The sequence below is a fragment of the Triturus cristatus genome, chromosome 10 (assembly GCF_964204655.1).
Source record: "Triturus cristatus chromosome 10, aTriCri1.1, whole genome shotgun sequence".
In the NCBI taxonomy this organism is placed as follows: domain Eukaryota; kingdom Metazoa; phylum Chordata; class Amphibia; order Caudata; family Salamandridae; genus Triturus; species Triturus cristatus.
In genome coordinates this window covers 1,201,482,563-1,201,498,177 of record NC_140593.1, presented here as the reverse complement: position 1 = coordinate 1,201,498,177, position 15,615 = coordinate 1,201,482,563, and the positions used below count along the sequence as shown (strand labels likewise).

Here is a 15,615-nt window from a genome sequence, read left to right as displayed (position 1 = left end):
CACTGCCTTTGGGTTCTGGTCAGCCCTAGCAGATAGTTTCGGAGACAAATAAGCCTCACCTGTCGATCCTGAGCCGCTTCAAGACCCAAGCACCATCTGTCCCATCCAAAGCCAGCAGGTAAGACTCCATCAGTGCCGCTGCGCAAGACCCAGTCTATGCTGAACTCATCCTGGACACCGAAACCCTCTTTGACAATATAGCCAACCTCAAGGCCTTCTTTGAGGCGACAATCCTAGAGACACCAAAGGAAAAACAAGGGCAGAGCCTCCAGTCTTCTTCCTCTACTCGCCCTTCCCCACCACCACGCCTATGCATCCCCACTTTTCATAGGTCCTAGTTTATGGCCCCTTTGCCTCTGAACCAGCTCCCCGGACAAAGTTCCACTGATGATCCTTGGGATGACAACAATGTTGATGCCCACGATGACCCTAATCTACACTACTACCCTACATGCATGTCATACAGGAAGAGGAGAACTCTCGAAATGTGAGCGGACTGTCCTGTTCCTCCCCATGCTGAAGAGCATGTTAAAATCTGCTCCCAACAATTTTAAGGAGCCTATCAAAACTAGGGTTGTAACCTCTATGATCGTGATTAAGTTCAGACTCTCTACTAGTGAGCCAACATACAATAAAGGCAAGTTCAGCTATAGTCTCTGATGGTCCAAACTGCGCTCAAGCTTACCTCGGCCCGGTCCTCTGGTAATGCTCTCCCTCCAGACAAAAAGCAAAAACAAATGACTCTGTAGTGCAGAGGGTGGCTGGCAGTCAGAGCAGCAACCCAGTTACAGATAGCCAATACGTTGCCACCTCTGTCACAGTATGATAGGACGCAGTGGGAGAAGATGCAAGAGCTCATAAACACCTCAGAGAGAAAATGGGGATGGGGTTCGTGACTGAGTGCAAAGCCATCTCAACGCCAGCATCTGCTGCGTGTTAAAGGCCACATTCCTAGCTCTGTATCTCTGGGTTCAAGCCCAAGGTGCAGCTGCATTTTCTCAGCTTCCAGTAAGATTAGAACTATCTTTTTGGGTCCAAGTTAACAAGATGCTGGAAAAATCAAGAAAGATATGGCAACTGCAAAGTCCATGGGGTTGCTGCAGACTACCACATATATGGGCTCCTTTCACAAGCAGCTGCACACTGGGCGCAAAAGACTACCTTGCCCAAACAAACACACGTCTACCAAAGTCAGCAGCAATCCTTCCACCAGCAAGTGAGGAAGGGGAATAAGAAGGGCTACTACAGACGTAACAACCGGGATATGGTCAAAAGTAGCTCCAGCGAAGGAGCTGCCCTCTTCTAACAGTGGCTTGCTCCAACACGCCCCCTCCCCCCACACCCTCACAAATCGGCTTTCGGGGGGGGGGGGGGGGGGGAGGAGGGGGGGATATTCTAATTCCTCCTCTGCAGGGAGGAAATTGCATCCAACATGTTAGTCTTAGCTGTGGTCCAACATGGTTGTCTCAAACGACTCATAACCCTGTCAACATCCTACCTCGTATGCATGCCCTCAGCAAACAATTCCTCTTGCTTCTTGAAGACGTGGATGCACTCCTAGAGAAGGGCACCATAGAGTGTGTTAAAAATTGGGTTACTGATTGACAGGGGTGTGAACCCTGGTCAAATGGCAATCTCAATCTTAGTCAGGGTAAGGCACAAGCAAACCACATATTATCCTGTGCTCACCCTCTGGTAGCTTGGTACAGAGCAGTCTGGCTTAGCTTGAAGGCAATGTATAAAGTCTTTGCGCAACAGTTCAACCTGTGAAAACACCACAAAAATGACCTCACACAGGTTTAGAAAAATAGAGAAGAATTTAATAACTAAAACTACCAAAACAACACACATCCAACCAGGGAAACTGGATATATACATTTTAAACGTTTTAGGGTAAAATAGCGGCAAAAAGCCCAAAGCTCCAACAAGGGAGATCTGGTCGCACTGGACCGGGACGAACTTACAAGTTCAGACCAACCACAATGGAGCATGGGCTGGCTTCAGGGACCCAGTTGGGCCAGCTGAACAAAGTACATTAAATCCTGGTTGGGCAGCGTTACATGGATCTTGGGCAAAAGGACATCGTGCAATTGATTGGTTCCGCAATGCGGCAAGACTGCAGGTGCGAGGCCCTGTTGCGTTGAGGTTGATGAACCCATAGACGGAGCTTGTGATGCGAAGTCTGGGCGTCTAGGATGTGGTGCGCAGCTGGCAATGTGTCCGTTCCGAGGGGCTGCAGTTTGGAGACCAGTGTTGCCGTTGAGGGATGCGAAGACCTGTATCTGAGATGCACCGCGCTATCAGCGATGTGTCAGTTGCGAAGATTGTGAGGGTAAAGCAGACCTTCTGCGGTATGCCCCATCCACACAGCAGCAGCAATGCGTCGGTTTTGCTCAACTATTTTTGTCAGCCGAGGAAATACGTCGGTTCAGCTCAAGCACATTAGGCTCACTTTCAAGATTCCAGGACTGGGGGTGGCGGCACTTGGCAGGGTTGTCATACGGTTCTAACAAATCAAGTAGGACTGTACCAGGGCAACGTAACCGTCAGAATATGGGGACAAACTCCACACATATCAGAGTATGTTGGCCCAGTACCTAGCTAGCTCACAGTGCACCATCTGAATCCCTAACCTTCTAGGGTACCATATGGTATCTGCAACCTCAGAACATAACCACTCTAATTTCTCAAGGAAATTGTGGAAACAGATCTACCCTTTCGTTGTTACTCAGCCATGCCCAAGGGAGAGTCAAAGATATGAATTGGCTTTTCAAACATTTATTGAAACAATTGTATTCTTGTATAAAAAGCATGAGCTGCGATTATTAGTAGAGTGAAACAAAGCATTGTAACCAGCATTACAAGAATGGCGAAAAAGATGAACAGTTAAATCATTATGACGTTACTGTGTGACTATGATTATATTTATCCTTCTACCTAATACTACCAACATTATCACAAACATAGTGGGAGCACCCTCTGCCTGATCTCTTGGGCCAACTCAACCTCCGATACCTGTGTTTGATAGATCAGGAAGCTGAGCTGATGTAGAGCAGGTTACAGTCTTTTGCAGGGCAAAAGGTTAGCGTCAACAGGGCTTTATCTTAATCACAGGCACAATGTACCATGATAATCCGCAAAACTGCTGCACTTCCGAATTTGCCTCGGAGGTGGTTTATATAATTAAACCACTGTTCCAATTGCACTATGTCAGAGGTCCAGTGCCAATGTGATTGTTTTTCTTGAGACTCAGAGCTGTCTCCATCCGGACAACCAAATGCAAGGGCATAGCTTTAAGTGATCCTTACCCTTGGACAGAGTGCACAAATTACATGATTAAGTGCTTACTCGAAAATGTACTCCAAGCAGAATAAGTATGTTTATGTGTAAGTGCAAGACATGTAAAAAGTCAGTTTAGAAAAGAGGTCAAGCTTAAACGTAGAATAAATGGAGGCTTGTGTGCAGGCCCTGTTGAAATTTACAACAGGGTAGACTCACAGATGGCCGAAACCAGGTGCAAATGCAAGGTCGTCTGAAGCCTGTTTTGTTCCCCGAGATTTCAGGTAAGGCGGCCAGCCAACTAGCCCTTGGAGTCAATCTTTGGTCTGGGTTCAAGAGATGCAGGTCCAGTCCGCCTCTACCCAGGCAAAGGTCAGCTCAGCAGAGTAGCAATCCTTTCAGTAGCACAGCAGTCCTCCTCCCTGAAAGACTATCCACAGACCCAGAAGTATACTGAAGTGGTGGTGTCTGAGGTCCAGTATTCGTACACAGTTGTTCCTCTGAAGTGGGGAGAAACCTCTAGAGACATGCCTTTGAAGTGCAGATGCCCCGCCCTGCCAGCCCTTGCTCCAGACTAACTTCGGGGGTAGGCAGCCCTTTGTGTGGGGACAGGATACAGCCTGTTCAGGTGTAAGTTGGGCTAAGTCCAGCTCCTCTCTCCCATTCAAAAATAACAATTGATGGACAGAATGTAGAACAATGTCATACATTCACCCCAGTACAGAGATCTGGGCCTAAATCCATCGTTTTTTTGCTCACCATGCCGTTCCAGTTTGAACCCAGCCATATGCAAATCAGTCTTGACCCTGTGCCTCATGGGAACAGTCCAGACCGAACTGCCAAGCCAGGTCCTCCCTGGACTGGAAACAAGCATCCTAGGACCGGTTTCTGGCATTTCAGCCGTCTTCAGCCAGGCTTGCTTGATTTTCAGTGGCATGGAGAGCAAGGGACCCACGTCTGGGCATACCCTTTCCACTCGGGGTGACAAATGCAAAAATAACAATTGATGGACTCGCCCTAAGTGGGATGGGTATTCCCAGACGTGGGACCCGTGCTCACTACGCCACTGGAGTCCAGCTATCCTGGCTGATGACGGCTGATAGCCAGAAACCGGTCCTAGGATGCTTGATTCCGGTCCAGGGAAGACATGGCTTGGCAGTTCGGGCTGGTCTGTTCCCATGAGGCACAGGGTCAAGACTGATTTGCATATGGTCATTTCTAAACTGGGGTGGCGTAGTGGGCAAAAGAACGATGGATTTAACCCAGATCTCTTGACTGGGGGAGAATGTCTGCATTGTCAGCATTCCGTCCATCATTTGTTTGTTGTAACGCTTTTCGCCCTAAGTGGGATGGGTATTCCCAGACGTGGGACCCGTGCTCACTACGCCACTGGAGTCAAGCTATCCTGGCTGATGACGGCTGATAGCCAGAAACCGGTCCTAGGATGCTTGATTCCGGTCCAGGGAAGACATGGCTTGGCAGTTCGGGCTGGTCTGTTCCCATGAGGCACAGGGTCAAGACTGATTTGCATATGGTAATTTCTAAACTGGGGTGGCGTAGTGGGCAAAAGAACGATGGATTTAACCCAGATCTCTTGACTGGGGGAGAATGTCTGCATTGTCAGCATTCCGTCCATCATTTGTTTGTTGTAACCCCTCTCTCCCATTCAGTCAGGCTAGCCCACCCAGTCACACCTAAGCTCATATTGTGTGTGGCTGTCTAGGTGGAATACACGAGGCCCAACTGCCTACTAAACCCAGTCATGTGATCAGAGACAGGCCGCAGGCACCAAATAGCCAAGGCAAGAAAATGCCAACTTACCGTAAGTGGTGTTTTCAGAATTGTAATTTAAAATCAAACTTCACCATCAATACAGATTTTGAATTGGGATTCCAGAGACACCAAATATGAACCAGTTGTATCTTCCCATTTTGAAATTACGCTTATAAAATGTAATATGATAATCCCAATGTTATCCTTTGCAAGATATAGGCCTTACAGTGGTGAAAAAACTAATTTAAGAGTTTTTCACTACCAGGACATGTAAAAGTACATGTCCTGCTTTTTTCACATACAGTACACCCTGCCCTCTGAGCTGTCCAGGGCCTACCCTAGGGGTGAGTTATATGTATAAAAATGAAAGGTTTGGGCCTGGGAGGAGGTTTAACTTACCAGGTCAACATGGCAGTTTAAAACTGCACACACAGGCTATGCAGCGGCAGGCCTGAGACATGTGTAAACTGCTAAATAAGTGGGTGGCACAATCTGTGCTGCAGGCCCACTAGTAAAATTGAATTTACAGCCCCTGAGCACAGGTAGTGCACATTACTAGGGACTTATAAGTAAATTATATATTACAATTGTGGATCAGCCAATGTTACCAGGTCTGAGGAGAGAGCACAAGCACTTTAACACTGGTCAGGGTGCGCAGAATCCAAAGTCATCAAAAACGAAGTCGTCAAAAACAGGAGATCTGAAGACAAAAAGTTAGAGTAAACCTCGCCAATGGTGCCAGGTCTAACGAAGAGGATGCTGCTGCAACACCAAGGGAGCTGCACCTACGTTCTCTTACACAAAAATGACAGGTCTCTCAGGCCACCCTTTATCTGAGGCCCCTCAGCTGCTATATCTTATCTCAAAATATTCGTATGACGACTTTCAGGATATCATTTTCCTCCTCTGTGATTTCATGACAACGCTCTAACTGTGCTCATCGGTAGTACATTTGCTGTGTGGTAACTGGACAACAGTACCAGTTTGAAGTGGAGTAACGGGGAACGTTTTACCCAGTCAGCAAAAGAATCACAATTTTCCTGCAGCTGCTTTATCGGTCAGCCAACTCGTCAGGCACACAGTGCGGACTGTCGTGCACCTTAAAGGAATGATGGCCTCCTTCACCATTGTTCGACACAACTTCATATGCAGCCCCTCCAAGAGTGTCTCGTGTTTCAGGGGAGGTTTACTGGGAAGAGCAAGTTTTTTCAGGCCAAGGCATGCTGCTCTCTGCAATGGTGGAACATGTACAGTAAGCCTTTTATATACCCATCCCGCAAGTGACAATCACCAGACACCTCTCTGACGAGGTACGGTATGCATCTCAACTAAATGATTGTCCGGGGACCTTGGCCCCTTCAACAATAGAATTGCCAAATCAACTTCCTTGCGCTGCTAGTCATTCACTAGCTTGGAAAGCCTTCTGACAGGTCGATTGGGACAAAGTAGTTCCCATAAAGACAACAGTATGACCGCTTTATTTGCTAAAGCAGCATGGCAGTACATACTCCCCTTGGCTGTCTCATCCAGCCAAGGGGATTTGGCTTTGGGTACTTCTCCACAACATTCACCTTAAGGCGGAGCTTTTCCTGGAGGCAGAGAAAAAACACTGCAGGTCTGCTCAGCGGGACGCATTAACAAGTGCCCTATATAGGTATTCTAACTTCTGGGAAACCCCAATGATAGATCTGTTTGCCACCATACAAAGCAGAATGCCCAAATGTCACCTTCATGTACCCCCACCCACAGTCCCTGGGCAGTACACTATAGATGAACTGGTCTTTGATATATGCCGCTGCTTTTCCAACTGCTTCCCAACCTTTTCCACCCTCCTGGTAATGTCTGTCTTGTCTCATGACAGACTTCTACTCAGGCTGGATCTTCTCACTCAGAGGCCCAGAGCCTGGTCAGCTCAGCTTTGCGATTTGGCACCCTAGGTCCTAAAAATGTGGTTGCATCAATCTTCCCCAGGACTTGTATCCATCTTAAAGGAGGCCCACAAGCCCACAACACAAGTTTATTATGCAGCAAAATGGAAAAGGTTTGTTAACCGCTGCAGATCTAAGACCTTAGACTTGTTAAATGCTACTGTGCCGGGCATTCTTACCTATCTTTCGTGTTTGCAAAAATCTGGACTCGCCTACACCTGGCTGCTGTGCAGCCTACATACAGAACAAGGAACACTTGTCCTTAAGAAATCCAGTAGTTAACTCCTTCATGGACGGTCTCAAGTGAGTGATCTCACTCTAGTGCCTCCCACAGTCCTCACCAGGCTCATAGGACCATTTATGAATTTATTAACTCATGCCCCCTTCAATTCCTCTGATGGATGGTGGTCTTCCCTGTGGCCATTACTTACCTTAGACACAGTGAATTACAAGTGCTCATCCTACAAAAACCCATCATTCAGGCCCACAAGGTCCTCCACAAGGTGGTATCACCCATCCACTTTAACCAAATCATTGAGCTTACAGTCTCCGGAGTCTGTTGCGGACAGAGTACCGTCACATTGGATGCCAAAAGAGTGCTTTTGTACTACGTTGACATGACCGAGCCATCCTGTAAATCAGATCAGCTCTTTATTTCCCTTGTAAAGCCTCGGAGGTCATCTCACCTGCAAGGTACGCATAGCTAGGTGGAGAGTCATAATTATCTAAACTTGCTATTACAGGCTGGAAAGGGTTCTACCAGCTCTACCTAGGGCGCACTCCACCTGCAAAAACGAAGCAAACCTAGTCTTCCTAGGAAACCTCTCACTCGCTACACACGCACACCTGACGCGCGCGCACATGCGCACCTGCACTGCCTCAAGGCTCAGTCACGTATAACTGTGCTCTTTTACACCTCGACCAGCCAACCCAATGGTGTGTTAAAATGAAACAAACAGGCCAATTCCTGAAGTAGATGATCCTTCTGTGGTAAGCTGTGGATCCTTGAGGGCAGCTAGGGACTGCCTATCTCGCTGTGGACCCCACAGTTACCTAACCTCCCATTACGCAGAGTCCTGAGGTTCAGGGGGGCTGCCCTTTAGGGGGTCCCCTTTGAGCTCAATGCTATGAATATCTGTGAGATAATGGGAACCTCAGGGACCCCATCATGTTTCGTTACGCTACGGATCAGTGTTGATGGCTCCTTAGAAAGTTAATAAACTAATTTCAGGGACAGTACTTGAGTACAAAATTCAGTGACATGAAGGCAACGTCATTCACGGGCAATATTGGGAAGGGGCTCTCTCCGGGTTTATGGAACGAAGGCTCATAGGTTAATGATAGCCCCTTAAGAATGGTGTTTCGAAGAGGCTTACATATGGTGGGAAACTTATCATATTGTGAGGACAACTTGCATCTAAGCAGAGGTGGTGTTTAAGTGCATGTCCTTGAGGGCTAATAAAAGGTATCAAATATGTTTGAAGTCCTTTTACCAGTCACAGAAAACACAAGGTAGGGATCACTCCACCTTCTTTTCATTCTAAAGGTTCTCTCGACTGTAGAGATTTTAACAGCACCTATTGACCAAGCCATTTCTGTAGATCAGTTCAGAGCATGAAGCACGGTCCGGGGAGGTCTAGGTTAAGAGTGAACAACCAACTGCAAACCGCTTTCAAAGGGTTTCTTCTCCGGCAACTCCTCAGATTCAAAGAGGCAGCACTGCCGGGTAAACCGGCTGAGCAAAGTACATCCAATCGATCACGGCAGGTGTCTAAACACAAACGTAAGGATAGCTGTTCCTAGGCACTGGTATGCTCCATTAAAGAGAGACACTTCTGTATAAACTCCAAATGCCCCCTTCACACTTGCAAAATGATTTTCAGAATTCCCATCATAAAATGGATTTATTAAAGAGGGCGCATTAAAGTGCTACACTGCCCCATTCCACCCCCTAAACAGTCTCTTAACCTAGAAGTGTGATAGTTTGTGTCAAATACTTCAACCACCCCCCTCGTGTGTCTGTACTGCGGCATCCTTTGTTTCCCACAGTATCGTATCTGGTACTCAGAAAATATTATTTCATTTTTTTTATAAATCTTGTTGTAGTAAGATGTACTGATTTCCAAAATCAAGAAGCCAAATAGATCAGACCAATTCCTGTAGTCTTGCTGAATATGGCTCATAAAACCTTTGAAAGCATGGTGTGTACTAACCTTACGCTAGTAACTTTTTATAAATCTTTCTAGTCTCAGGCACCGTTCTTTGTAGAATGAGCATCCTTTTAGCTAAGAAGCTTTGTACAGTTTTGTGATTGTTAATTTTGAGAACCCATCTTTTGTTTCGACAATCATTGTTTTGAATTTCACTTTACTAATAAGTGTCTATCCAAGTTATTTTCAATGTCTGAAGCTGAAATCCAGGCTGTTTGTACCCATGTAGATCCAAAAATGTAATCAGTCAATGATTTGCCTGGCAGAGTGGAAAGGCCTATTCAAGGCCAGAAAGAAGGCAAATTGCCTTTGATTTATTGGTTTGACTCCAATATTACCGACAGACATTCCCTACAGCGTCTCTCCCCAAAAGTTACTTAATGTTCATTCAGTCAGAGGTGTAGCCACCTCTGTAGCCCTTTCAGAGGCCTGTACTGATTGCCATCTTCTGCAGTGTCTCCATTTCGCAAGATCTGTCCCCTATCACAGATAACAATGGCACTCTTTCTGAGGGAGTGAATGAGTTTTCTGAGAATTCCCCTTCGTCTGTTCTGTCCCCAGATATTTCATCTCCAGGCCCTAGGCATGCTGCTTCCTTCATTGCTTACACCAGCCCCTAAAAGTATTCCACCCCCACAGGAGTTTGGCAAGGGAAACCCATTCATGCTATTTCTGTGACTGACCATTCTGCTAGCTTTGACATGTTTTGTTTAAGAAATACATGCTTGATAACTTCTGGCTGATGCCTCTTCATCAGGCTATACAAAAAATATTTGTTAGATTCTTTACTGAACAGCATGTTGCTGTCTCCCATATCCTGTTTTGATGGACTTCTCAACATATATACTACTAAGGTTGGCCCTAATGTAAATATTTGTGAAAGTTATTTACTGCAGTAAATGCTGTAGCAAAAATTATTTATGCCCTTTCAATCCCACAGTGCACCATCTAGCTTATGGCTGCCATCCTAAGTGTATTGACTAGGAGGTATAAGGACTCCTGAGTTAGGGGCTGACTGAGGAAAGATGGGCGGAGTCTGGTGGAGCTTACCTTTTGACTCTTAAACTTAGACTTCTCAGAACTTAGACTTCTCAACTGTTAGTGATGTCAGGTGGAGCCTGGACAAGGAGACACTCCTATACCTAGGTCTATATCTCATACTTAGGTTTTAAGAGACTAATAGTGAGAGTATCGTAGATCCTTAATTGAGTAACTTCAGTCTATTTTGTTTGGAATGCCAGAAGCAATTAATGTGAGATGGCCCTTTACACTAAGAAATAATATTAAAATATTGCTTGTCTCACGTTCTGTGCAGGTGGTGTGGCGGTACTTGCTGAATGTGTATCCTGATGGACTTTCAGGACAGGAGCGGATGGATTACATGAAATGCAAGACCCGGGAGTATGAACAGCTAAAGGCAGACTGGAAAGAACACGCCAGCCAGGAAGATCTAGAGTTCATCCGAGGTAACGTCCTGAAGGATGTGCTGCGCACTGACCGAACGCACCCGTATTATGCTGGTTCAGAAGACAGCCCCCATCTTCTTTCCTTGCACGACCTTCTTGCCACCTATGCTGTCACTCATCCTCAAATTTCTTACTGCCAGGGCATGAGTGACATTGCTTCTCCCATTCTGGCTGTAATGGACAATGAAGCCCATGCCTTTATCTGCTTCTGTGGCATTATGAAGCGCTTAGAAGGGAACTTTCGCATGGATGGAGAAATGATGTCAATAAAGTTTTCACATTTGAAACTCCTGCTTCAGTACTCTGACCCAGAATTCTACAGCTACCTATTATCCATTGGTGCAGATGACCTGTTCTTCTGCTACCGCTGGCTGCTGCTGGAACTCAAGCGAGAATTTGCCTTTGAAGATGCACTCAGAATGTTGGAGGTCACATGGAGCTCCTTGCCACCTGACCCACCGGAAAAGGAGGTTGAGCTGGTAGGTCCTCCGGCTGAAACCACTGAGAGTGGAAGACCTGTGCGTCAAAGGCACATGTTAAGACCGAGTGTTGAGTTTTACCCTGGACCTGGTGACCAGACAATGGAAGTTGACAATGCTGTGAGCCCTTCAAGGATGAATGGTACATGCTCACTGATGAAGCAGTCCAGCTTTGGAGAGTTTAAGTACTACAGTGCCAACAATGAAGACAGCTCAGAGGATGACCCACCATTTGTAGTGAATGCCAGAATACTGGCAAGGACCAAACAGCCCACTGAGGAGGAGGATGACCCTGGCAGTGAAAACGAACCCCTTATTCAGGCACCCTGTTCTGCTTCCCTGAACCTCATGAGCAAGTCCTTTTCTGCTCCTTCTCTACGGCCCTCCTCTCTGCCCTCTCCAAGTCAGGAGACCTCCTCCATGTCGCAAGATCTGTCCCCTGTCACCGATAACAACGGTACTCTTTCTGAGGGAGTGAAGGAGTCTGCGGAGAATTCCCCAACGTCTTCCCTTTCCCCAGAGATGTCATCTCCAGGACTACCCGCACGGGGCATGCCGCCTCCTTCATTGCCCACACCGGCTTCTATAAGTCTGCCGCCCCCACAGGAGTTTGGTAAGGGAAACCCATTCATGCTCTTCCTATGCCTGGCCATCCTGCTGGAGCATCGAGATCACATCATAAAAAATAACATGGACTACAATGAGATTGCCATGCACTTCGACCGCCTGGTGCGGAAGCACAACCTGAACCGCATCCTACACCGAGCCAAAGCACTTTTTGCTGATTACCTGCAGTCAGAGGTGTGGGACTCTGAGGAAGGGGATGAAGCTGCAGCAGAATCCCCCATGGCTTCTTGACCATTTGCACTGGCTCTGTGCTCCCTTGGTCCAGACCACAAAAACGTTCTGGCTGTGTTTTTTTTTTTCTTAATGTGGATGCCATTTCTAAGAGCAAATTAGGTGGCGGCGAGGGTCCGTGCCTAGTCTGCAGTTAGTTTTTCTCTCTGCAAGTGCACCAGTTTTTAATGAATGACAATGCCTTACTACTTTCTCCAGTGACACCAGTGAGGGGTGTCCGAAATCGCAATATACCATGTTAAACTGTATGTTCTTGATTGCGCAATCCGCTTCCAGTTCCTGTAACTATACAGTGGTGCGTTTTTGTATGAAAAACTACCTTATCACGTGACTGTATAATCTATTTCCATGATTTCCTGCACCACGAGCTGGCCAAACAAAAAGTACAACCAAACCTTTGATGTTGGTACAGTCTATATTAGGCTTAGGTACAGTTTCTTCATGTGAACATTTAAATGATCAATAGCAAGTTGTACTTTGTTTAGGTATGTTCCTCAGAGCCATGCTTGCACAATCAGAAGCAGACTGTGTCAGGTTCTCTCCATCATCCATAGCTCAGTTGGGGTCCAATGGCATCACCTTTAAGTCAGTAGTAAAAGCCTGGGCTTGGAGAACCGTCAACATGAAAGAGGCTGTAGCTGGTTTTTGATTGGTGGGCCTGAATGCTGTCATATTTTTAAAGTTCAAGCTGCTCTGCAGGCTGCGTTTATCTGCCAAGGGAATGGCGGTGCAAAGGAATGGGCCTGTCTTTCATGAATACGTTGACAGTTGATCTTTTCCCCATGAGAAGTTGTGCTATTATTTAGTGCCCTTCTATCAGAACAAAATTCTCCTTTCATTTGCACTCTGCCTTTGGACCTATAATTTGATATGTGCCTCTAAGATCCAGCCCCCCTTGCTACACCATCTTTGTTGTGTGCTTGCCACTGGGCCTTTTTTGGTTCACAGTTCAGCAGAGAGGATAAAACATGAGGTGATGCCTCAAGGGTGCAAACCGGCTCTTTGAAAGCCTTCAACCCCATGCCTTCTAGTTTCAGCGAAGAGCATCAAACTTCATTCACCTGTTGCTTTGGCGGTCTTTTGTCATTTCACCAAAGTTATATTTTTACTGTGCTTTAAATCAATTGCCATATTGTTGTGGAACAGCAAGAGATGTATTTAAATGTGTTTCTGCAACATGGTTTGCCTCATAATGAGGCTACTAGAAAGAAATCTTGTCAATCCGTTTTTTCAACAGTGGCAAAACATGATAAACATGGAGCATCTTTAAAAGCATAGTTCTGAAGATTATCGAGTTTCAGTGCAATAATTATTCTTGTTTTTATACTTTTAGTGGTGGTGAACTTGAAGGCATGTGTCATCGTCTAGTTTTGAATCTTACTTAGATTCTCAGATTCCACTTCATCATTTGAGGGTCTGGTAAATGTTTTCATAAATGTAAACAACAAACATTTTCGCTACTAATGCCCATTGATAGCTGATGACCCATGGGGGAAAAGACTATGTGAAGCTGTGTTTTTTTCTGGCATTAAGCCACATTTCTTGTATTATTAAACCACCCTTTGGCAGCTTTTTGAAGTAGTTTTGAGTACTTCTTAGTATTATTCTTCACATGGCACAGATTGTATCTTGGTATCTTTTATATAGTCCTTGTCGAGGCGCCCTTTCTAAGGCAGCACAGTCTTTAAGGTGAAAGACCAGAGCCTTGAGAATAGATAAAATTCAGGATTGTAGAAGCACTCGTGTAGGTAATGCGGTGCAAGGCTGTCAAGGTAGTTGAATATGGGAAGGGAGTAATTTGAACGTATTCGATCATCTGCCAACATGCATGTCTGACCCCCATCATGTGATAGACGTACAGCTTATATATATTTTGCAGCACATTGCTATTCATGAGACCAGCTTTAGTAAATGTGTCTTGTGTGCCTCGGACATTGAAAAGAGCCATACCTGCTGCTAGTTCTGGCTCCTGTCAGTCTACCCAGTCTGCTTCTTCTTGGATTAAAACTTCTTTAGATAGATCTCTCTCTTAATGAGTGGCAGCCCCAGGGGCTCAGCAGATGTATTGTTGAACTGTTTCTGTGCTGAGGCACTCAACTCATTGATATCACTCTTTCCCCTGCTCAGTAGTGCCCTGGTACGTTGTTTCACCATAGCACATTAAGTAAGGCACTCTTCCTTCCTTCGTCCAGTGTCTGCTTTATACTCCTTGACACCGACTCACTCCGTTAGCATTCAGGCTGTCGGTATTGCTGCAAACCTGTTGGTAATTCAACATGTTGGTCATCCCTTTGAAGAGGAAGCTTACTAAACTCTGCTTTCGTTGAGAGGGATTGGTACTCATTCTCTCCTTTAACTTTAATCATTTTTTTATCCGCTAGGGTCCTCGTTCCAGGTAAAATTGCATCACACATGCTTTAATGCAGAGAATGGCTGACCAATTAAAACGTCTAAAGTTTTCATCTCTTCTACTGTTGGTAAAATAGGAGTCCATAACTAATGTCAAATAGCAACAATGGAATATTTATTAGAGCTGCTAAGTCTTTATTTGTGCTTCTGTTTTTGAGTCGTCTTTGTGCCTATAAGATGGATGAGATACTCTGTTATCTGCACACTGTCCATGCATCCTAAAAGACAGCCAGACTTGATAATTGTGACTATAGGTGTTAACAAAGTGCCTAACACTGGCATGGTGGGCCTGTAGAGTCCTACCTCAGTCTAGTCCATTGGGATGTATTCAGAAGATATCTTGGTGTGTTCTAATATAAATCTTACGCAAGATATGTTTTATTAGCTAAGCATGTTAAAGTGTAGCTGTTGGCTCAGCCTGTGTGACCCACTGAGTATATTGTGAGCATTCTGCTAAGATGTGAAAGCAACTGACTAAGAAAAAATACAAGTTGAGCAAAATGTTATCAAGATCATAATTAAACTATACAATTTTAGCAAATGACACAATTTACATGTCAGTAGTAAATGTATAAAGGTTATATAAACTACCCCCAAAAGGTCATTATCTGGGTGCAAAATTCAACACAGAATGTTGTTTGCTTCTCTGAAAAAGTACAACTTAGACCATAAAGTAAAACAGTTTTTTAGTGCTGAGAAACTAAGCATGTAGGTCTTTACTTGCCATTCGCAATAGCATAGTTACACTGTGCATTATTTTCTAATCCCAAATTACAGCCTCAGAGTGGGTCAATTCAGACACTACCCCCACAACCAATGCATCAAATCCAAGGCAGACTGAGGAGCTATGATCTTCCCTTCTACTGATTAACTGCCCTGTAGTCGTTACAGGGCATGGACATACTACACAAGTCTCTTTAACCAATGCCAGTCACAAGCTAAAGGGTTAACAAACACCTCTGGTAAATTGAAAATTTTCATACAAACAAATATATTGCAACTCAAATTGAAGGTGCCTTTATTTCTCCATCTTAAGATTTTCATTAATGGCTGTAAACGCTGCTTAGTCCAACACATGGTATATGTTCCCTCCTAGGAATGCTTTCACTTTTCTGTAAGTACTCCTGCAGTTGGAAGGAAAGGCAGAAAAAGACCCACTACCAGTGGCAATTTGTAGAGAATTGAAACTTGCCTGAACCTATCTAGGACTCTG

General features: G+C 45.4%; 1 protein-coding gene across 2 annotated transcripts in view; it reads left to right on the top strand.

The window, feature by feature from the left end:
• Positions 1–14,951, top strand: part of TBC1D25 (TBC1 domain family member 25) — a 100,886-nt gene extending 85,935 nt beyond the window's left edge. For both annotated transcript variants that reach the window (XM_085629658.1, XM_085629659.1), the window contains one exon: positions 10,506–14,951. In XM_085629658.1, coding sequence (XP_085485784.1) covers positions 10,506–11,993 — 1,488 coding nt within the window. In that variant the 3' untranslated portion in view covers positions 11,994–14,951. The remainder of the gene's footprint in view (positions 1–10,505) is intronic.
• The last annotated feature ends 664 nt before the right edge of the window (positions 14,952–15,615 follow it).